Below are 24,054 nucleotides of genomic sequence, written 5' to 3' on the forward strand. Positions count from 1 at the left end.
GCATTCCTGCACACCCCTTTTCTTGGCCAGAGCTGCCTGAAAACTAAACTCCATCTTGGCCACATGGGTGCTAAAGTTACAAATAGTTAAATTGATCTGCATCTATTATAAACTTCCTTTATTGTATAAGCAATCTTGATATTATACATATGAAAATGTTGTGCTCCTCCTCCCAAAAGGGAGGCTAGATCAAATGCACTTCTAAACACTGAAAGGGCATCCATGATGAAGAGATGACTGGGTCAAATTTCAATGAATGCCATTGGACCTGGTACATGGGGTTGCCATGCAGGGGTACCATTTTCAGCTGGGCTGTTCTCCATGATGGTGGGGCGCAGAGGCACATAGGTCTGACTGCAGAGAGGCTGGTCCCTGCTGCAGGTGCCAGCATCCAAGGGCTGACCATGCTGAGATGAGCTCCTGACAGCCCACCTTACAGGGAGTTGTGGCGCAGGGGAAGCCTATGCCACTGCCGGTGCCTGGTTTGTGTGTTCCTGCCCATTCTGGACTGTGCTGCCAATTCCCTTCTGGGGACCTTGGGTGTGGGAGAAGCAGGGCTGGATGTGGGGTGGAGTTGCAGTTTTGGTTATATCTCATTCCATCTAGACATCAAATATGAGCGTCACTGTTGTTCTGATCAGATATTTTTGGCATCATCCTCTGCTGAAGGTTTTATGTTTTTTCCATCCTCTTCTACTTCTTCCCTTAGACAGGGGAAGTATCTATGGTCAATATCATTTTGGTTTAAGAGCAGATTACATCCATTTATCTTAAATCTATTCCTCACTGACTTCAGCTAGGCTGAAATAAGCCACTCTTAAACCAAAATAAGTGTCTACACAGGGTTTTGCACCCATTTATCTGAATCAGTTTTAAAATGATTTAAGTTAAACCAACACAACTTGCTGGTATAAAGAAACCCTAAGAGGGGAAAACAGGGCTCGTCATTGTCTCTGTTGAGGAACTGATGCTGGAAATGGATGAGCCTTGCAATGTTCTCTAAAGGAGGTGTCCAGACCAGTGTTCCATGCACAGAGCTCCACACGGAACATGAATCACTTTAATCAGCCAATACTTAATTAGTATTAAAAATTATTCTGAGTTTTCTAGGTTCAGCAAGTGATTCTTTAATTAGCCACTCCAGAAACAATACCCATTCCACTCTCTCTGTATTTAGTTACCTTTTAGAATTCTCCATTATCTTCAGGGACATGTCTACACACAAGAACCATCTCCCCACACACATACAGAATCTGTATTTAGGAAAAGTGCATAGCTCTGCATTTTGGTCTAGGTTCAGTTCTAATTAGCGTCCATAAATTAAATGAATGTGTAGTTCTGAAAACACTCCCTTGTTGATCATACTTTTGTTGTAGACAAATATCGTACTAGAAGTAGCATCATACAATTGGTTGGTTGGTGTGTGTGTAAGGGACACAGAACTGAAGTAGCACTGAGACTGTTACCCAGACAAAGTAGCTCCCTGATCCCTTTACCATAAAAGGAGAGTTTGAAATAGCCTAATAGAAGTTTTAAAAATTAATAAGCACTATTAGTAAAGCAGATAGACAAAACAACTTACAGGATAACCTCATGTACTCTTCTGCCTGTTTGATGCTAATACAGAGAGTTCAGGACTGGCTGAGAGGGCATGTGAACCTCCTATTGCTACTTCTTCCCCCAAAAGGTTACAGGTTACACCACTATCTCCCTTCAAATCCAGAACATTTCACTGCACTTACTTGCTTCTGGGGCTAGCAGACAATCAGTAGTTTGGGATCCCAGGGGTATTCAATTTGCCATCTACCCTGATAGCTTTCAATAGTAACTGTAGTGTCAGACCTGCTATTAGAGATCCCATAAACTCCTAATACTGCGTGACTCTTCAGGGCTTATGCAAATAACCTCACCAATAAATTTGCCCAGGATATTTTCTTCACCTCAGCAAACCTGGGACTGGCCTTTGCCGTCATTGCAGTTATCCAGTAACGCCAGCCACACACTGGATCTAATTTTCAGTGCCAAATGAGGTATTGGGAATGAAGGCACCATTGTCATGTTGTAGACCAGGTGTGGGCAAACTACAGCCTGCAAGCTGCACTATGCGACTCGGCCCCGCTGCAACGCTCCGGCCGGGGTGGGGTGCTCGCTTGCGGGGCAGATCACGTGGCTCAGCCATGCTCCAGGGCACTGGGTCGGGGACTGCACCACGTGGTTTGGCCCTGCTCCGGTGCTCCAGCGCTCCATCCAAGCAAGGCGCTGGGTCGGGGGCTGCACCACATGTCTCCCAGAAGTTGCGGCATGGCCCCGCTCTGGCTCCTACCCACTCTAATAGGAGCTGCAGGGGCGGTGCCTGCAAATGGGACAGCGTGCAGAACCGCCTGACCACGCCTCTGCATAGGAGCTGGAGAAGGGACTTTCCCCTGCTTCCAGGAGCCGCTTGAGGTAAGCACTGCTCGGAGCCTGCACCCCCTGAACCTCTCCCCACACCCCTGCCCCAGCCCTGATCCCCCTCCCACTCTCCGAACCCCTCGATCCCAGCCCAGAGCACCCTCCTGCACCCCAAACCTCTTATCCCCAGTCCCACCCCAGAGCTCAAACCCCATCCCGCACCCCAACCTCAATTTTGAGAGCATTCATGGCCCACCATACAATTTCTATTCCCCGATGTGGTCCTCGGGCCAAAAAGTTTGCCCACCCCTGTTGTAGACTATCACCTTCTTCAAATATAAGTTTCCCCCTTCATTTAGATGCAATGTACACTATGTGTTCCTTCCCTGATTATTTATCGATCCTGCAGGCTTCCAAAGATACACAGCACAGAAGATTAGTCTGCACCCTAACACCATGGGGTTTATGTCCTGGTGAAAGAAACGCTATGACCACCTACTATCCACAACAACTGTCCTCCTCCTCTACATAACAATGGTTTTCAGACAGCTGGCTGCTCAATGCAGGCAAAAGGCTGAAGTGCCAATGGACCCTCTAGGACCCATACTACCAACACCTCCTGTTAATGAAAAATCTATCACACATACTAAAGTCTGTCTAGTGCTTCAGAAAACATTAGCCAATGCAACCAACTACTGCAAACTATCTAACATCCCATTCCTTAGCCATGACTGTGATGCCAACAACATGTAAAGGATGCACAGCTCTGCATTTTTCATCACTCAAAACAAGTGCTTGAGGGAGATTGGTGCCTGGATGAAGAACAGCTATTTCAAACTGAATGCAGGTGGGACCAAAAGTAAAGCCATCTGGAATTCCCTTTAGTGCTCAATAAGACACAGGATGAAAACTCTCTGTTCCAAAGAGCTTATGCTGGGCAAGACAGAAACTGAAAACACAGGATGTATTCGGAAGCACAAATGCATTAACTTCATTTGCTTAACAAGGGAAAATGATTTAATTTGGAAACTTTCTAGGTTAGAGGAAAAGGTACTACTTCACTCTTAAAAAGCTAGCCTTTTCCTGGGTCAGCACAATAGGTTATGGGGCATCCACTCCATCACTGAACATCTTAAGTGAATGGCTCCTAGCAACGAGCATGGTGATAACAATATGAACATTTGTCCCAATGGATCAATTATGCTAATGTGTCCTTTTTCCTACTTTGAGGTGAAATCTTTAGTTTTTAAAATAAATTACAGTTCTGTGATAAATTACTAATTATAATTTTTAAAGGAAAAAAACAAATACCTGTAGAACAGAAGCACCACTGTGGAGAAATTGCAGCCCACTCTCAGCTGAATCAATTCCTCCAGTTGCTAAGATGGGAAATTCTGGAAGAGCATGAGCTATAGCAGATACTGCTCGCAGGGCTATGGGCCTAATAGCACTTCCTAAAGAAAATCAAAATACAGTGTTAGCATGTTGGAATACTCAGCATTTAGATATGATGTGTGCATGCCCATCATGGGATGGCAGTGTTGTACTAGACAAACCATTAACATCAAGAACTAATATCTAATTATAATATCTAAAAATATATTAATTTGTAAATTGACATGTATCAGGTTTTGAATAGTATTATTACATGCAAAAGTGTTAGGAACGTGGGTGTAATAACCCTAAAATTGCAGACAGAAACACTTGCATATTTAACTGGATAAAACATAAAACTTGGCTCAAACATTTAAGCATCTGTTTTAAAAGAACAAGGAACAATATAATTAGAAACAGAAAACAATTCCATACAGTAAATTATAGATATACAGCTCTAAATTTCCACATAAGGGATAAGGCTGCTGGTGTGAACACAGATATTGTGCAAATAAAAGGAAAATTTTGAATTTGTTTTACATAATCAGAATCAAACATTTTGTTTAGAACTACCAGTCCAAATGCACTTTGACATTTTGGATATTATTTAATACATGTCCCTTGTGGACACATTCAAGGATGTTGGTACCTCTTTAAGAAGCCCAGCTTTGATCAGATTACTCCCTAAAATTGCATGGTACTAGTCACATGAGCAAAGTTACTCATGTGCATACATGTTTGTAGGATTGGGGCCTAAATTTTCAAAGTGGTACATGGGGATTTGGCCACTCAATTTCTTGAGCCGTTTATGGGAATCATGATAAAACCCTAGTGCACTGCTTAGACAATTTACTCCATTTTGTTTAAAGTATATTGATGTTACATGAATATTAGCAAAAACATAAGAATACAGCATGTACTAGACAGTAAGTGATCCTGGTTGCTGGCATATATTCAGCTATCTATATTTTTAGACTATTTGGGATGTATTTAAACTATTAAAAGCTTTTTATATTAAAATATCCAGCTAATTTAGAATAAAAATACAGTGTGTTACAGTGGTGTCTTGCAGTAGTGCAGGGACTGTACATTGCACTGGCAAGCAGTATAGGGAAGAGTACTTCACTAACAAGGAGATTGACTAGGGGTCTGTCTAGATTAGAGGAAAAAGGGTGTTTGTTATATTGAATAGTTAACTTGAGGTAAGTAACATGATATGAAACACCCCAAACACTTTGTGCAGACACGATGTAACACTTTTACCACTGTATTAGCTGGGCAGGGTGAACTCCCGAGTCCTCATTTGATCTGCTCTTGGGGCAAAGGACCAATGGAGGCAGTCAGTAATAAAGATGAGTGGGGAAAAAAGGAGAGGGAGGACCAAGGAATTGTAGGAGAATGAAGAAAAACAAGGAGGGAAAGAAGCATGAGCAGAGCAGGATGTTTCCAGTTCCTCCTTACGCCCTCCTCTGTTTACAACATTGTCCTCATTTCAGAAAGGAACTGCTTTCTCTTTCACCACAGAGAGGTTTGATTATTGTTGTCTTTTACCCTGTTGTGTGATTATGTTTCTAAAAGAGAAACTCTGTAATCTGCTAGCTGGATTTTTAATCTGCTAAAGGAATAGTCTTTGACAACTTTTAATTTTCAACAGATAACATATTTATTTGTGTTACCAGGGGAAAAGCAGAGGCCCCAGAACACCGAACGCAACATATGCACTCTCCTCTCCCTCTACTATCCCATCTGAAAGTAAAAATCATAACACATGCATACTACAGCCATAGGTAGCTGACCTGCTGGGGATCTCCAAAGGACCTAAGTCAATCTAGCAGTCTGCCATCTAGAGAGTTGTCCACCCTTTTTCATGCATCACATTTTTTTATTTTTTTAAACAATCGTCAGCTCTAGTGTGGCAACTACCACCAGTTTGTTGGTATCTGTTCACTGCTATCACAGCACACCAGGTATGGAAGACAGAGTGAATGAGCAGTACAGCTCTGCATATCAGCACAGTGTCTAAGGCCTGTCAGTTTGTTTTAAACAGGGAAGCTGGATTTTTCCAGCAGAATTTTTCATTTTCAAAAGGACATTGTTTGCCAATGTAAGTTTTCCAACAGAAAACTGAAAATTTGGTTTGCTTTAACCATTTCAAAACCCCTCTTTCTTCAGCTGAGATTGCCTCCAGCAAAATGTCACCTCCTCCTAACAAACCACTGATACAGGCAACATTGGGCTTCACAAACAGGCTGTCTGACAAGTCTGTCCCGTCAACACACGTTACAAAATCAGCATCCAAATGCCTAGATAAGTTGTCTCTACTGACATCTGCTCCTGACTCAGCACATGAATTATCTTCTTGAGTTATGCCATCTCCAGCTGCTTCAGCACTGATCCCACCTCATTATTTACCAACCTGACATCTCCTCCCCCCTCCAACAACTGAACTCTGTTCTTTACATCACAACCACACCTGGGTGAAAGCAGCCTTCACACTGCCTGATAAGTCTGCTTCGTTAATGTGTGTCTTCAAGGTGCTGGATGTTCTTGAATATCTGGATTATTGATCGAGAATATGAGGTGTTATGCGCTATGCATAGGTACCATTTTTTGCACTGAAGTTATGCCTTGCTCGATCAACAACATTAGAGAGGTTACAAATGATATCTTCACCATGAACATTTTTAGAAATATGAATGGACAACTTAGCTCAATGTGCAGAAGAGATTTTTCTGCCAGTACTGATGTGCTTTGGGGGCAACTGAATGATTTTTCACAAAAGTTGGGAATTTTAATAAAAATCCATAATAGAACCTAAATAAAGATCACAGCAAAACAGAATCACAAAGAGCGCGGACTGCTGGCACCGAACTTTCTAGTGGACACCAATGGTGTGAAATTTGCAGTCCATTTAGCCAGATCAATCGTAATGAGATTGAAAGATTAGCTGTAAAAGATACAATGGGTACTTGCTCTTAGACATTGCACAGCACCATTACAGAGATGATGGTCAAGTCTTATAGAATGACTAAGCTCAGAATGATGGCATCACATGAGAAATTTTTCATGCATTTGTTTATTAAGTCATCTAAAAAGTGGACCAAAAATATACATTACGCAAGCAAAACCATTCAGAAGTGAGCTGATCAAGAAATAAGCACACAAAATGCTTCAACAACTCAATCTTTGTGAGCAAAACTGAAAATGAACATAAGAAATGCCATACCAGTTTTAAACATTGATGCATATAGTCCTAAATCCAGTCTCTGACAGTTTCCAGAAACAGATGCTTCAGAGTGGGGTACAAATAACCCAGAAATAGGCTATTTTATATATATATATATATTGACCACTGGGAAAAAAATTTCTAATCCACATCAGTTAAAGGCTGGTTTATGCCTCGAGGCATGACGGTTTATTCCCCTTCCATTTTTTAAAATATTGACGCGACTCTGGATGTTCTCATTTTTCATATAAATATCCCATCCCTTTTTAAATCATGTCAAACACTTGATATCTTGTGGCAATGAGTTCCACAGAAGAATTCCACTTTATGTGAAGAAATGTCCTTTTCATCTGTTTTAATTTGCTGCCTATTTAAATGAATGTCCCCTTGAACAATGGATACTGGGAAGAAAGGAACAAGTGACCATTTGTTAAGTGCTTGCACAATAAAATAATCGGAAAGGACTTCCTTCAGCTTAACAAAATCAGTGGTGTGACTGCAGCAGCACAGCAGAGAAGATAGTGACTGAGCTGCAAGCTGTGTGGATCTCATTGGATTTATAGGTTGAGGCTTTGATGGAGCTAGTGTAATGAATGGATATTTTTCTGGAGCTCAGACACTCATTTCCAGTGAGTTACCAGCTGTCTCTATATCCACTGTGCAAGTTGTTTAAATCTGGTAATCAGTAAATCTAGTGATAAATGTTTGGGTACAATTTCAAAGGAACAATATTCATCAATAACTCAGCTAAAAGAACAACAAAATCATGTCAACACTGCTTCTAATGACAGTAAACAAATGGCTCTTATGACATTCAAAGGGTTGATTGACATATGTGTCATTGTTATTCCAACATTTTTTTCTTAGTATTCTGGAGGGCACAAAAGGAACATACAAGGAGCTGTAAACATTTTTCCTTCACACTTTATCATCTTACTCAAAACACATGGAAGGAGAGATACAGGAGGACTGGAAGGAAGCAAATATAACTCCAGTCTTCCAACAGGCTTTATGGCAGAGTCATGATATAACACGAAGAAAAAGTCTAAACCTAGCGACAGGCAAGAGGAAATACAAACTAACAAAAATTCGTCACTAAGGTTTCATAGAGTGGGAAATGTCTGGTAAATCATATGGAATTTCCAAAAAATTAACTATGGTCCCAATCCAGCAACACGTTTCAGCACTTGGGACTTCAATGAGATTACTCCTGTGCTTAAAGTTTAGTACATGACAAAGTGATTTGATGTATTGGGGTTTATAATTCCAGTAGGTCAGGGTCAGTAGCTAAGAGAGTTGCTAGCACAACACTCCTTTGATAGCAACATGACAGTGGTTATCAAGGGCTGGATGGGGTATGCCATATAGCTTACTGTAAAATAAAGAACCACTTTATGATATGCAAAGCCCATTTATCCAGGCCTCAAGCACAGGACCAGTATTTGAATGTAAGAGAGAGAAATAGATGTACCTCTCTAATTAAAATGCAATACACCTGCTATTATTTAAAGCTAAACAATAAAAAAAATCCTAAAATTCAAAAAAATATTCATTTTTCTGCTGTATAATTAGGGTTTATGCTTTGTTTTTTATTTTAAAGAACAGTCAGTGTTCATGATTAAAATGGAGAGAAGTCACAAAAATGCGGCATAATAAAATATATCAAGTGTCACAGGCATTATTTTGTACATCAAATAATCTCCTTCCCCTATTTAGTGCAAATAATTAGAACTGTGCTTCTGCTGTGATAACAGTTAACAGATACTAACATAGTGGTAGTAGTTGCTACACCAGAGATTATATTTGTTTAAAAAAAAAATGCTGTTCTCTCCTGGGAGGAGGGAGACTTCACCTCTGTTGGAGGAATTAAGGTGCTTGCCAAGAATTTACTGGTTTTGTTCTTGGTTTCAATGGGGCTCCTTTTCACTGTTAGTGTTCAGTCTTGCAAAGTGTTGAGCTCCTTCAGCTCTGAAGTTATGGGGAGCTGAATGCACTTGGAACAGTCAAAAATTGCTATGCACCTTGCAGAATCAAGTGTGCAAGGCCAGACCCAATGCACTTTGAGTTCAATAAAAAGACTCCCATTGATGTCAAGGACTTCTCAAGCGATCTAGTTTCATCTGGAAGCTCTGATAGCTCTCAGTCAAATTGGTTCAGCTGTTCACCATCACATCTACCCACCAATGTGAAAACAAATCCCTTTTTCTCAGAAGTAATGGAAATTAGGCTTGGTACACATTTACACTAAGGCCACTTTTCACAACTCTGGCAGCATAAAAGAGACTTAAACTACAGCCACTTTAAGGGCACTTTACACTGCCAGAGCAGCTGTAAAGGCGCCTTAGGATAAACAAGAATCAAGCCCTCCCTCCTTTAAAAAAAACAGGTCAATGTGGGAATTCCTAACTCGTGTGACTATAATGGCAAAGTTATACACAAATACTATATAATTATTTGTATTTTTCCATATATTTATTTTTCTACCATATTGTTTGAATCTTGAAATTGTATATTTAGCCTTTTTAATTCAGCTATATGCACTAACCAAAGAAACAGACAAACAAGAAAACTCCTAATATCTATCAAACAGTAGCTGGAATAACACTGAAATTAGGTCATAATTCTTATTTGTGTTCTTTGTATAAGAATGCAAAATTTAGTTTTAATTTATTTATGTTACAGTAATTACACTGGGGATCTTCTTTACAAATGTAAATTCAGATTTGTACTACAGTAGAATAAACTTTACAAAGAAAAAAGAAGCTGATACTAAGTATTCAAATTATTTGTAATGAATAACAAATATTTTTGACGATTGTGCTGCTATGAAAAGAAAAACAAAAATCTACCCACCACCTCCCTCTCTCTGCATATATACATATATACTCTAGCAAGGTAGTTGACACTGTTATCTTTTAGAAGCTAAGTTCATAAAACCAGGGAAGGGGAAAAAAATACTGAGATAGAGAACGCATGCGAGAGAGCAAATATCAGAGTAAGGAAAAACATGGTAGAATGGGAATAGATCTGGGAAAGTTCACCATTCAGTTACTGTAAATATTCAGTTCCTGTAAATAGTAACAGAATGAGAAAGTTTGAAGATTAGACAAAAACAAATAAAGGCAATCTACTCTGATCTCAAAGGAACATTCTGCACATGCTTCTATTGTATAATCCTGATATTTAAAAGAAACTTCATATGGATAATCCATATTTTAAATAACTCAGACAAATGTACAAGACAAGATATTTGCATCTAATTCATTATTTGTCATAATTATTCTACATATTCTTTCTCTCTCCCTCCTGTAGGTGGCCACCATAAACTACACTTATCAAATCACTCATTAGCAGGGTTTTCAATACTGTCATATCCAGATAATTAGCAATTTATTTAAATAACCAATTTCTGTGGAAATAATTGCCATGGAATGCCCTGAACCTACTTTTTATGAACTATAATAAAAGTGTTAAAATAATCCCTGACATTTGCAAATGCCATTAGTTCACCTTTCCTTTTGATAGTGCTATGGCATTATGTTTAAACAATTACCCGATAATGCAGCAGTTTAATGAAATAGTGCAGCAAGCACATCCTTCAAAATGGCCAGTGAATGCATTTATATGCAGAAGAAAATTCAGTGAACAGACATGTCTGGAGAGAAATATGATATACAGCTAGTATAAAACCCCAGAATGAAAGCTATTAGTACCATATAATGCTCAAAGTACTAGCAAACAGATGATGTACCAAAATGTCATGTTCAAGATGGATGCGGTGTATAGTTTAGGCGTACAATTCAGAATCTGATTTATCAAGTAACCTGGATAACTCTTCTATCAGTGGCACCTATCTCTTCCAGAATCAGTTTGGTCCATCACTAATTTATATAATAATAGCTATTACCAAATTTACTAATGAATTATTTACTGATTCTAGATCTTGTTAACAAATAACAAAGTTTTTGATTTTTCAGTGTAGTCCAGCATATGGCATTTTAGTAAACCCCGGCGTTCTCCAAAATAAAGAAGGGCCCTGGAGTATTTCTATTCAAAACTTTTAATTACACGTTCATGTCTCAAAAAGAACCTTTAAGGGAATATTTGCTGTATAGGCCACATCAGATTGGCGTCTACAATATCTTAGATAATTAGCCATCATCTTTAAAGCAAGGACTGACTCTGACTGGTATTTGGTTTTAATTATATTTCAATGGTGAAATCCCAGCTCCATGACGTTAATGGCAAAATTCCCATTGACTTCAATGGGGGCAGGATTTTACCCCGAGACTTCAGAACTAGGACTACAACCCTGCCACATTTAGGACAGTGTCTGGGTCACTACAGTCTGCCACTCATTTTTGTTCTCAGCTAATGATATTCTCAGCCAGTTGGGTCCTCCAGAGGAGATGGAAATGAAGGAGAGTCTACATTTTCTTTGCTAATGGTTTGTCTTTTCCTTTGCCTTGTGTCAAAAGGCTGTCCTTCGGGATTTTAATGTTTTTGAGTCCGTTCTGTGTACGTCTGTGAACACCAATAATTATTTTGCCCCACTTTCTCCCTCAAAACAAAAAATGAAAATGTGGTAAATGATGGCATCAATTATGATCAAAAACAGAATAAAAAAGTGGCCTTTTCAGTCCTCCCCCCTCCCCGTTCTTGAATTACTAGTGATGATTATTTATGAACCTTCCATTGTAAAGTTCATAAAATCACCAGAGTTCTTATTCAATAAATGTTTAGTTGTCATAGGAGATTTCTTTAAATTAATAAATGTTAGATTTGGGGCGCAGAGAGAAAAGGAAAATTTTTCTTACCTGTAAATGTTATTTCCCCAGTGGACAAGATCAGTTTCTAACTTGATAGATTTTCACTTACATCACACTTGAAAAGAGAGGAGGACACAACAGGGCTGCAGGATTTTGGGGTGCTCATACAAGGACTTTGGAGGGTGCTCCTAATGTACCCAGCCAAGAAAGTTACAGTATTTACTATCACACATACTTACAATCTGGGAAATGTGAGTAACCAGTGAGAACAAAACTGATTAGAGAAGTCAAGCTCAGGTAAAGAGAAAAAAAATTATTCAGAAAGGCGGGCAAGTCTTTGGGGGCAGGGACCTTCTTTTACTCTGTCTTTTGCGGCACCTACCAGAATGAGGCCCTGATCCTGATTGCCATTTTTATTTGTATTATTTTACAATCATCACTGAGATAAACTCCCAAAATAGCACTAAGGAAGGGGACATCTCAGGAATACTTTGTTCATTAGAGAAACATCATTCACAGATGCCTTACAAGATAGTCTCCCAGTGGATAGGTCGGTTTCTAATTAGATAGGTTCTGTGCCTCATTCACTCAACCAAAGCGTGCAATTACTTCTTTAGAACACAAAGTACACAGACACTACTCATTCTGAAGCCTGAAGCTGCATCTGCAGATAGCTACCGAGCTGAACACATCTGTATATCTACACTTGGAGCTGAGAGTGCGATTCCCAGCTTGTGTAGACATAGTGTCACTAATTCCCACCAAGCTAGCATGCTAAAATTAGTCGAGTAGCCAGGGAGTGGTGAGTAGTGGCATGGGCTAACTGGTAACTCGTACAAAACCACCTGAGTTCTGTGGGTACATACTTGGCACAGCCAGCCCGTGCCGCCACTCACCGCTGCCTGTGCTACACTACTATGTTTAGTGTGCTAGCTTGATGAGAGCTATATCTATGTGAGTTGGGAATCGCACCCCCAGGCCTAAATGTAGACATATTTTTACTAGTCACACAGCAGCTTACAGATTGGCTCTAGGGGAAGCAATGCCTCTATTAGCCTGGGAGATGGCATTAGATATATCAGAATAGCCTTTAGCTCCCTACCGGACAATGACTACTCTGGACAATATGGCTTCAGTTCTAAAAAAACATTTAAGTGTGTGTGTCTAAATTTATTCCTGTTCAACCAAATATTTCAGCATATGCTTAACTCTGAGCACACAATGGGTCTTAACCCTGTGTCCAAGAGCTTGGTGGAACAGTGCAGGACTGCTGAACTGGGACCTTTAAGTCCCTAAAATTCATTTTAAAATGTTAGTGCTGCTGAGAACATCTGTGACAACTCCTCGTGGTGATAACATCGGTGCTGTTCAAAAGGCTTTAGATATACATTAATTCATCTAGGACTGCTCCCAGCTGTTTGGAGAACAAGCCTATAAATGCAACAGAAAATGAAAGAAATAAGACCTAAAAAGCTCAGAAAGCTCAAATACAGGGTTTCTTTCCCCATTGATGTACCCAAACATCAGAGTTTTCAGTCTTGTCTATTCTATGTATCTGTCTCATCCAGTTGCTAGTGGTTTAATCATTTGACGTGTTAATAAAATAAAACTAAAACAAACAAACAACAAATACAGTTAAACCCTGTTATCTCGACGGCCTAGGGGTTTGCCAAAAGCCATCGAGATAACCAATGATCGAGATAAACCCCTATCCACCCCCCCACCCCCTCCCTGCCCCCTTACCGCGCTGCCTGCACGTGGCTGGATCCGGCAAAGCGGAGCCGGGCGGACGGGGGACGGGCGGGGACGGGCAGGGACCAGGTATGCGGGCCGGGCGGGTGGGCCAGGGAGTATGGCGGGGAAGCGGGGACCGGCGGGCGGGGAAGCGGAGCCGGCAGGCGGCAGGCGAGCCGGGACCAGGTATGCGGGTCCGGGCGGGCGGGCGGGGACAGGCAGGGACCGGGCGGGAGGCGAGGCGGAGCCGGGCGGGCGGCAGGCGAGCCGGGACCAGGTATGCGGGTCCGGGCGGGCAGGCGGAGACAGGCAGGGACCGGGTATGCGGGGGCGGGCAGGCGGGGAAGCGGAGCTGGGCGGGCGGGTACGCGGGGAACCGCCGGGCTGGGGAGCCGGGCGGCCGGGGAACCGCGTGGCTGGGCGGCTGGTAGGGGACAGGCAGGGACCGGGCGGGAGGCGAGGCGGAGCCGGGCGGGCGGGCGGCAGGCGAGCCGGGACCAGGTATGCGGGTCCGGGCGGGCAGGCGGAGACAGGCAGGGACCGGGTATGCGGGGGCGGGCAGGCGGGGAAGCGGAGCTGGGCGGGCGGGTACGCGGGGAACCGCCGGGCTGGGGAGCCGGGCAGCCGGGGAACCGCGTGGCTGGGCGGCTGGGGACACGGTGGGTCGGGGACGGGCTCGAGATATTAGGGTTCTGCAAATCGACATAACAGATGAGAAACCCATAAGGCAAACAGGGCGTTTGGCGGTTCCTCTTGTAAACCGTCCACTTAATAGGGTTGGCAAGTTAACCGAGGTCGACATAAATGGGTTCCACTGTACCACCATCAAAAGACTATTGATGTGCTAGGAAGACAAGAATACAAAACTATTGTGGGACAAATGACCCCATTTTAGTTGAATGGATTGTTTGCCAATGCACTAATGTAAAAATATGTACACTCAATAGACAGATATATTTTCATATTCACATATACATAAAACAGAGTGGATGACACGTCCCCTGATAAAACCTGTTATTTCAACACTTCAAGTGAAAAGTGTTAAAATAAATGGCTCATCACATACAAGTGTTAAAATAAATGTTTATTTCAACACTTTGCGTGTCATACCCATGTATTTCAACACTTTCCATTTCTCAAGATGCATGCAACCAGGAGTTGGAGAGATATAGGTAACACAGGACAATTGAAAAAAGTCTGTGTGGTACATGATGATTAGGAAGCTCTTTACAAATTAAAATTATAAGTGGGAGATACCTTGAAAGTACTGGGAATCTGTATGCACTTGTAAGCTGGTAGGCTCTCACCAGCCCAGGAAAGAACCATTACCACACCTGAGTCCATTTCAAGAGTGTATCTCATGTTCAAGCACACAAAACTAATGAGTAAAACAAAGCAATCTCCTGACCAACACAGGCTGCCGTGCCTTCCAAAAGGATTTTTCCTTGCCCTGGGAAATAAAACACATGCTTCCCTCATATCCTCTGCTGAGTCATGTGCCAGGCAGGTAGACCTTAACACTTTCATGGCTGTTTTACCTCATCACAGTGTAATTTTATTCAGAATCCATACATGTATTTATTTTAGATCTCAGATTTTTCTTCACTCATTTCATGGGGGTGGAGGCAGATTCGGTTCATATGACTGCACCAATCATTTTATGATTTGAGCTGTGCAAAACTTTCATTTAAAATTGAAAACTGAAAGTAGGCAAAAATCACCTTGTCTCGGGTTCTGAGACAAACCTGAAATTCAGGCCAGATTAACAACCTTTCAATGATAAATCAAGTGTTGCAAGAATCTGGTCTTATTTATGGTTTAGGATGCGAAAAGATGATGGCTTCTGCCACAGCATGGATTCAAAATCAGGCAAAACATGACAGCTTTTGACTTTCACTTTGAGATTTTTGAGTAGAAACACAAAATGAAAAAGCAGGTGTTGATTCACATGAACCAGAACAAATCTTGTGGGGACCCTGAAGACAAAAATTGGCAGTTTACTGAAGTTATAATCCAGGACTTGAATTGTGCAATGGTGGGGAAACAGCTGGATTTTTTGGTCTTCTGGCCTAGCCCCAGACAGAGCTGCCCAGAGTGAGGGGCAAGTGGGGCAATTTGTCACAGGCCCCGGGCCCTGCAGGGGCCCCGCGAGCTGCTCTGGGTTTTCGGTGGCACTTCGGCGGCGGGCCCTTCACTCGCTCCAGGTCTTCGGCGGCGGGTCCTTCAGTGCAGTGGAAGACTCAGAGTGAGTGAAGGACCCACTGCTGAAGTGCTGCCAAAGCCTCGGAGCACCCCCCGGTGAGTACAAGCGACGCAAGCGGCGGCAGGGCCGCCCAGAGGATTCCGGGGGCCCGGGGTCTTCGACGGCGGGGGGCCCTTCCGTTCCGGGACCCGCCGCCGAAGTGCCCCGAAGACCCGCGGCGGGAGCCCCCCGCCGCCGAATTACCGCCGAAGCGGGACCCGCCACTGAAGTGCAGCCCGGTCTTCGGCGGTAATTCGGCGGGGGGGGGGTCCCCGCCGCGGGTCTTCGGGGCACTTCGGCGGCGGGTCCCGGAACGGAAGGGGCCCCCCGCCGCCGAAGACCGGGCTGCGCTTCGGCGGCGGCGGCGGCGGGTCCCGCTTCCCCCCCGCCCCAGCCCCAGCCTCAGCCTCTTACCCCCGGCTCCCTCCTCACCCGAAGCCTCTGCGCCTCACCGGAACAGCCGCAGCGTGCGGCCGGCGGGGCCTGAGCCCCGTCCCGCTCAGAGCCGCGTGGTGAGGGGGCGGGGCTGGGAGCGCCACGCCGAGCGGAGGGAGCTGAGCTCAGCCCGGAGCTCCCAGCCCCGCCCCCTCACCACGCGGCTCTGAGCGGGGCGGGGCTCAGGGGCCCCGGCGGAGACACGCCGCTTAATGCGCTGAGGCTCCAGGAGAGGGGCGGAGGCGGGAGCCTCCGCTGTTCTCTTGGGGGCCCCTGCAGAGCCCGGGGCCCGGGGCCAATTGCCCCCTTTGCCCCCCCCTCTGGGCAGCCCTGAGCGGCGGAAAAAAAACAAAACAAAAAACGTGATCGGCGGCACTTAGGCTGCTCTACCACCGCCGCTTCATTCTTTGGCGGCAATTCGGAGGTGGCTTTTTTCCCTCCAAGAGAGACCTGCCGCTGGATTGCTGCCAAAGACCTGGCCCTGCCCCAGGCCCCCTGAATCCTCTGGGTGGCCCTGGCCCCAGCTTCCAAGACTGTTCTCTTTTTTACTTTTTAATCCAGGGCCCAAAACTCTCTGTGGTTTGGAAGTAGCAGCTCTCAAATCACAGGCCTATTCAGAACTTAGAGTGCTAATTTGGCATCTCTCTCTCTCTGTCTCTCTCTGTCTGCTTTCAGGAGGGGAGAGCAAAATGCTGAAAGAACCAGTGCTCTTTTCTTTGGCCTTGTGGCTACTCAGCATTATTGGACCATCTTTGTTCCAAATGGAGAGAGAAGAGAAGCCACTGACTTGTTTCTGACCTCATGGCACAAGTCTTTCTCCTTTACATGTGCTAAAGAACCACCACAGTGTATTACCCATCTCCTTTACAGAGGAGTCATTACAGGTGCTGTCTGGTCTAGAAATGCTGTCCCATAGCTCTCACTTTCTAGCAATACAAATAACAAGCAATACAAATAGTGATTTGCACTCTCAAGACCTACAGAGGTGGTTTCCAGAATACCTGGGGACACCATTATCACAGGCTTTCAGGAGAAATAAACCACCAGTGATATGATCAAATGGATTTTTCTTCTCGACTCCCTCACTGTTCCTTCAAGCCAGCAAGATGGTCTGGAAGTCCCCTCCACTCTCAGATCTACATCAGGTTTCCAAAAGAAAAATACAAGGATTTTTTTAAATCATAGCATGTACTAAAAGCTGTGCATTGTAATTAGAAATGCACACACATGCACACAAACTGAAATAAGAGGGCCCCAAATGCCCTCCGTATGTGCGTCTCTCTCTGTCACATGCACACACCCTGCCTGAACACAAACAAACAAACATGCCTTCCAAGCACACTCCCTAACCACTCCTTCTGGGGAAAGCCTCTCTCCCGAGATGCAGAAAACAGTTCCTGGTAGTTTCGATCCAAACAGCCTGAGACAAAGACCTCTCTGCACATTAAGTGGTGAGGGCCATGGTCTGGATTGTAGGAAAAGGCATGTGGCCCTTTAAGGGTTAGAACGCCAGAGTGGCTGGCTGCAGCAGCTTTACCCCAGGTCAGCATGGGGACACTGGCCTATTTCCCCCCACCTCATCCCAAGCGACCAGAGGAGGAGATGGGAGACTAGTTGTGTCCAAGCTAGCGCAGGAAAAGTGCTCTTTTACCTGGATCAGGTGGAGCAGTACCCACCCTCCCATCCATGGAAGTGGTAAATACCAGGTTTTCTCTTTACCTGCTGTGGGCACTATTCTAGTCACTCCTTTCTTGTGGAGATGGGAAGGATTTTTTTCCTGCAGCACCAGATTAGCCAAGGTGAGGAGGGGGTTTTGCTGTCCTCACAGCAGGGTGGGAGCTTAGTTGGGGTGAACATGAAGTGGGAATTAGGCTATGATGTCATAACTCATTATGAACAGGAGTACTTGTGGCACCTTAGAGACTGACAGGCAGATGTCCAGTGCAGGTGTGCTGCAGGGAAGGGATACAGTGATCAGATAAAATGGACTGCTAAAGGAGTTAAGGGAGGTATTCTTTAAAGGAGTGGAAATGGGGGAGGGGATGCTTTGGGGTTCCTATGACTGGTATGGCAGTGGGGTTGGCTCTGTATCCCTTCCCTTTACAGCCCCCTTTGCCATCCCCACCCTTCAAATGAGAGTTAGAGTCCCAGGAGCAGATTGGCTGGTGACCAGGATAGGGAAAGGGGGAAGGCTGACAGCAGTCCCTCCTACTGCTGGTATATGTAAATGATTATGGAATTACCTGCACCGTATGCTTTTATCTGCTGGGTACTCCCAAGCATTTAGGAACCCAGTTGTGGCCAAATTAAAACCACATCCCTTGTCTCCTGTTGTTCCTCTACCACAGCCGGACAATGGGAATGCAGCAAGCCCCCACTTTTGCACAGTGTCTTTTGAGAACAATCTGTGTCAACAGCACAGGCAAGAGAAAGCAATTACATAGCAAGAAAATATTCAAAAACCTCAGTGAACCATCCCAGGATAATATTTATTGATAGCTTGTAAACCTGTACAACTGGCAAAAGGACAGGCCTTTGGAAACCTCTAACAATCAAGGGGAGAAGGCTGCACAGATTCTAGCAAGAGGGATGTGGCCCTAGGAGGGCAAACAACTCATTTTGTGGACTGTTTATTTTGTTGGACTTTTGTTTACCTGGGAGGGAAGAGCTGTTTATTGGTTTGGCTGGAGGGCTAACCTAAATTAAGCTACGCAAAGCAAGAAGAGACTCTGGCAGCAACACATCTTGACAATGAGGAGGAGGACTGGTGTTGATCAGTGGCTGCCCCTGAGGAATGAAAGATGAGACTCTGCCTCAGCAACCTACAAACAAATTCACTATCTCAAACCAAGCCACTGTACAGTTACAGACTCTATACATACATCTCTCTCTCAGTACATATAGTATAAAGTTATCTTCCACCAGTGTCACCTTTGGCAGATAAAATACTATAATCATTTTATAGCTGAATGGTGTACAATGCAATGAAAGTTCTTCAGTGGAAAAAATACTATGTTTTCACCCTTTTACTTTCTTCAGCAGTGATTAGTTCCAGAAAGATGAGGTATCATCATTCCTCTGAAGGCATTGTAGGATATAAGATTGGTCCTCAGAAGTTGGCAACATATAATAAATGTGCTTTATTCCTAAACATCAATCAGTTTCAAGAATGGCAGTTGCTTGCAGAATAGTAATAATAGAAATATTCAGCTAATAACTACCACAGGCATTAAAACACTGGATGACAGATGTGAAGTGTTCTTGTATAATTATGGTTTTATAACTAGATACATCAGTTCCTAAATATTTAGTTCCTTACATTTCTGTATTTTTGTAATGAAATTTACATGACAGCATTAAGGTGTTTTTTTTTTAAACTAAAACAAGAGACAGCTGGTACCTCTGCCTTTAATTAAACTTGGGTATTATATGTAAGGATGGCAATTTCCCAGAATGACTTGTTTCTCTAAAGTGATAAGAGTACAACATACAGCCTAAATCAATAAAAAAAGAAACATGTTGAAAGACTCATGCCATTATTTTAGCTGAGAGTGTTTAATTAGCAGAAGGGTATTGGGTAATACCCTAATGGAAAATGGAATAGTAGCATGTCTAGCTACATAATCTATTAGAGAGTCAAGGTGGGTGAGGTAATATTTTTTATTGGTCAGTAGTGTAAAAGAACCTTAGTCTTCATTTTTTCTGAACTATAAAATCTCTGGATATGTAATAGATGATAATAAATAATGTAAGTTTATATCAGTCCCACCTATGACCAACCTTCATAACAATGGTCATCATGACACTACTGACTTCAAGATGGAACCTTATACTATATTTTGATTCTGGCTTTTGCATTAATGACAGTATAACAGGATTAATAGACCTAAGGACTCAGTTGTTCAATTTATTAAGAAGCAACACTAAGGGATACAGGGAAATACCAGTGCACTGCTCCATCTGATCATTTTAATCATTATCCAATGAAGACATCTCAAAGGATGAGCAAGGACCTTAATTTTCATATATATTCAGTCTCCTGGCCTCCATTAAAAAAATACCCAACAAAATACAAAACAGCCCCTAAGAGTGCTGAGTGGATGTCTTCTTTTAAACACTGTTCACTGATGAAAACTGAGCTGAATTAACTTAAATCCATGGGTCCACCAAGAAAACACCCATTTGAACTGAAAATAGACTTTAGAACATTTCTCGCTGCTACTGTAATAAGACTAGCAATATTTGCTGTTTACATAACACCTTTTGATATCAGACAATATCAAAACATTTTACAAAGGTACTAGAATCTCATATTACAGAAAAGGAGACTGAGGTGCAGGGGGGAAGAGTCGGGTGCATAGAGCCCAGATCTCCCTTGCTCTTGCCAAGAAATCACACTGCCATCTCCCCCCAAAGGGGCCAGTATTTAATTAATAGTGAAATAAATAATGCTTGTTACTGTGGAAAGCAGTAAATCCATGCAAGATGGTAAACTGCTGCCAAAGCAGTGCAGTTAACAACCCATTCACCCACCAGATACCAGCTATATAATTTTTATTTCCATTTCTTTAGGTGACTTCATTTATCTCCTTAATATTCCCAGCACTAGAGATGGACTGAGCTACAAAAGCTGAGTATAGATTTTGAGCCCCCAAAGGCTCAGTTATGCTTGGATCTAGGATTTTGGTTTGTCCCATTATAAAGATACATAGAAAAATCAGATCCTCATCTGAACCTGGGTTTGGATTGCAACCTTCTGCTCCCAAATTTGTGAGTGTTCTCTGATCTGACAGTTCAGTTCAGGAGTCAAGTCCAACTCTACTTTGTGGCACTTGTAGCTATTTTGTATTCAATGTGCTTTAAGAGCACAACAATCCGCTTCACATGCCAGCAGAACACTCCTGGTGAGCTAGCTCAGGTGCCTACTGTTACCAAGTAAATTACACACTGAGGGTCTGATTCTGTAAACTGATCCTCATGAATGGATGCTTATGTCCACCCAGAACCCACTGAAGTCAGTGGGCTCCACACAAATATAGGAGTCTTCTTGTGCACCGCAACTTGAAGAATCAGAGTATTACTGTGCTCATGCATGGACACTTTCCATTTTTTTCTTTCTTTCTGTCAGTCTAAAAGGAAAGACCTTCATACTGAAAGCACTTATTTGTTTTAGCCTAAGGAAAATATCTTTGGACAAAAGCAAGAGTTGCTTCCTTTTTCTTGTTGGACATACAGTATTGAGAAGGAATTCTGATTATTATTACTAAAGAAACATTTATAACAGGCAACATTTGTATGAACTATCATTGACATATTTTGTATGGAGTGTTCAATGAGGAAAACTCACAAAAATATAAATATTTAATGCAAAATTCTAACACATCTGTCCAGCATAGTAAAGTCAGCATTTAAATCCAATACACCACAGAGCCTAGACAAATGCATTTTTGGAATCAAAACAAATATTGGTAATTTAAGAAAATACTATGAAACACACACAAAAGCTGTACAATACCACATGTTGCACAATACATCTGGTAATCAATTAAGTTTATCCACTAAATTTCTTTGGAGCCCAAAGAGGCTTAAATTCTTTACTCAGAAATTTAACAAGTAAACAGTAAGCTTTATAACCAGGATGCATTACAATTAGAAAAAAATAACCATTTGTGGTATTTTTAGCTACATAATACAAATTAATCTTCTTAATTATATCCTGTAATGAATTTATGTCTAAGCTTAGCTTTTGACCCATGCCTTTCAGGGATTGATAGTTTGGGATGTGGTTGTTATAACTGTACAAAAGATGAATAATATTTTTAAGCCCTTTTACTTTTAAAAGTTACTGTTTATGTTGGGAAGTTTGAAATCATGCGTGTTTTATGGCATCATTTGCCATTTCACACATGGTATGGATACTTAAGATGTTATCTAGCTTCAGTATACAAGCAGCCTTGAAAGTATTTTTTTCTCAAATCAAATTAATTCATGGTTACAGCATTTAAGATACATTGGAAATCCCTAATTCAAGTGGCAGTATCACCTATAAAACCAAAATAAATGGAGTAGGATAATAGTTTTTAGGCTTGGGTTACAGTGTCAACGTAGAGACTTGAGCTCTCTTAATTCAGCAAGCTTGATCTTGCTTGCCAGAGCATGCCTGTCAATATTTAGCTTCCAGGGAGCATGTCACGAGTCTTTACAAAAACTAGCTTAAATACAAAATACTACAGCAGCTGCTGTGATCCTTTTTCTAACACTGAGATTAAATTGCTGAAATTTGTTTTGAGCTTTTAAAACCAGGAAACGTGTTTTCCATACACCTACTGTAACAAGAATATGAGAAATAGCATTAAGGGATTGCAAATGCTGTTATTAGGGTTTACTAAAATATAGAAAAATACCAGATATTTTACATTAACCTATTGCAAGATATTTTTTCATCAGGCATGTAAATTCCACTTTGACTTCTTTCTCTCTGACATGAGATTAGAAAACAGGCAAAGTTAGAATCAGCTGCTTTGATGCCTTCCGAAAAAGTTTGTAATGCAGATGAGTCAAATAAGCCCCCAAAATGTTCTAAAATGATTAAGCTTCATGCCTATCAGCCTATGAGGAGACCTGCATGCCAAAGCTGTGTTTGCCAATACATCAGATTTTCAGCATGTCACTTTTTCCTTTAGGACTCCTGCATGTAAGGCTCCCCAAACACCAAGAAAATGTCACCAATCTCTGTTGGGGCAGTTGGGAGAAGACTTGGAGGATCTGCCAAGAGCAAAGATGTCCTGGTGGGCGGGTGGCACCCAGGAGCAGCTCAGCAATGCAGAAGGCGAAAGCAGTGGGAAAGCACTAGTGCTTCCACGTCTTTTCCACCTGACAGACCTCTTGTGGTTCAGAGAGGAGTCCCACTGATGTGACCCACTGAGGACTTCCAGAGTTTTTCACAAGCTTCTCAGGGAGATGGGGGAGAAGATAAGGGGGAAGACACCCTCCCTGATGACTTTCTTAGACACACAAAACTACTAGGCAAATCAATAAGCATGCTGCTGGCACAGCATACTCTCAGAAGTGCAAAGCAGCAGCCTAGAATAACCACCAGTGAACATGGTCTCTTTGTATTCCCACTTTCAAAATTGCCTCTTTGGTAGGATTTGAGGAAGCCGTTTAGTTTAATAGAGAAAGCAACTATGCGGATTCCACAATATTTTTCCCCAAGAATGTACACTCCTGACACACAAAGTTTCTCAAAGGCTGCAAAAGGAGTACCCCTTGTTAAAATACAGGCAGCCCAGCACTGGGCAACTGTTCACAAATCAGTGGAAATATTGCCAGGGCTGGCTCAATCAACAGTCATGCATCTGATGTGGCAGCCAGTGGTTTCCCCAGGAATTGAAATTAGGGGGGGTGTTCGAATTTACAGGGAGGGGTGTCAGGACCAATGAGATATATAAAAGAGATCTGAATAAAGTAAATGTTTTGTTAGGATTATGCAAATTTAACATAAGAATAATGCAAGTTACACCAAAACACATAACAGATCTAGATTTCTAAAAAAATATATAATTTAAAAAAAATGTATTTAATTTAAATTGACTTTTGAAAAGTAAGCCATCATAGGGTAAGAGGGAAGATCCTCTCATGGATCAGTAATTGGTTAAAAGATGGGAAACAAAGGGTAGGACTAAATTATCAGTGTTCAGAATGGAGAGAGATAAATAGTGGTATCCTTGAGGGGTCAGTACTGGGACCAGTCCTATTCAACATATTCATCTGGAAAAATGGGTAAACAGTGAGGTGGCAAAATTTGCAGATGATACAAAACTATTCAAGATAGTTAAGTCCCAGGCAGACTGCGAAGATCTACAAAGGGATCTCACAAAACT

The 24,054-nt window shown here is 42.4% G+C and overlaps 1 protein-coding gene across 2 annotated transcripts in view; it reads right to left on the minus strand.

Annotated features, from left to right (window-relative positions):
- DPYD (dihydropyrimidine dehydrogenase) overlaps nt 1-24,054 on the minus strand; it is a 588,030-nt gene that overhangs the window by 76,911 nt on the left and 487,065 nt on the right. For both annotated transcript variants that reach the window (XM_045026686.1, XM_045026687.1), the window contains one exon: nt 3,703-3,845. In XM_045026686.1, the coding sequence (XP_044882621.1) occupies nt 3,703-3,845 (143 nt within the window). The remainder of the gene's footprint in view (nt 1-3,702; nt 3,846-24,054) is intronic.

Source organism: Mauremys mutica, chromosome 8, assembly GCF_020497125.1.
Source record: "Mauremys mutica isolate MM-2020 ecotype Southern chromosome 8, ASM2049712v1, whole genome shotgun sequence".
In the NCBI taxonomy this organism is placed as follows: Eukaryota; Metazoa; Chordata; order Testudines; family Geoemydidae; genus Mauremys; species Mauremys mutica.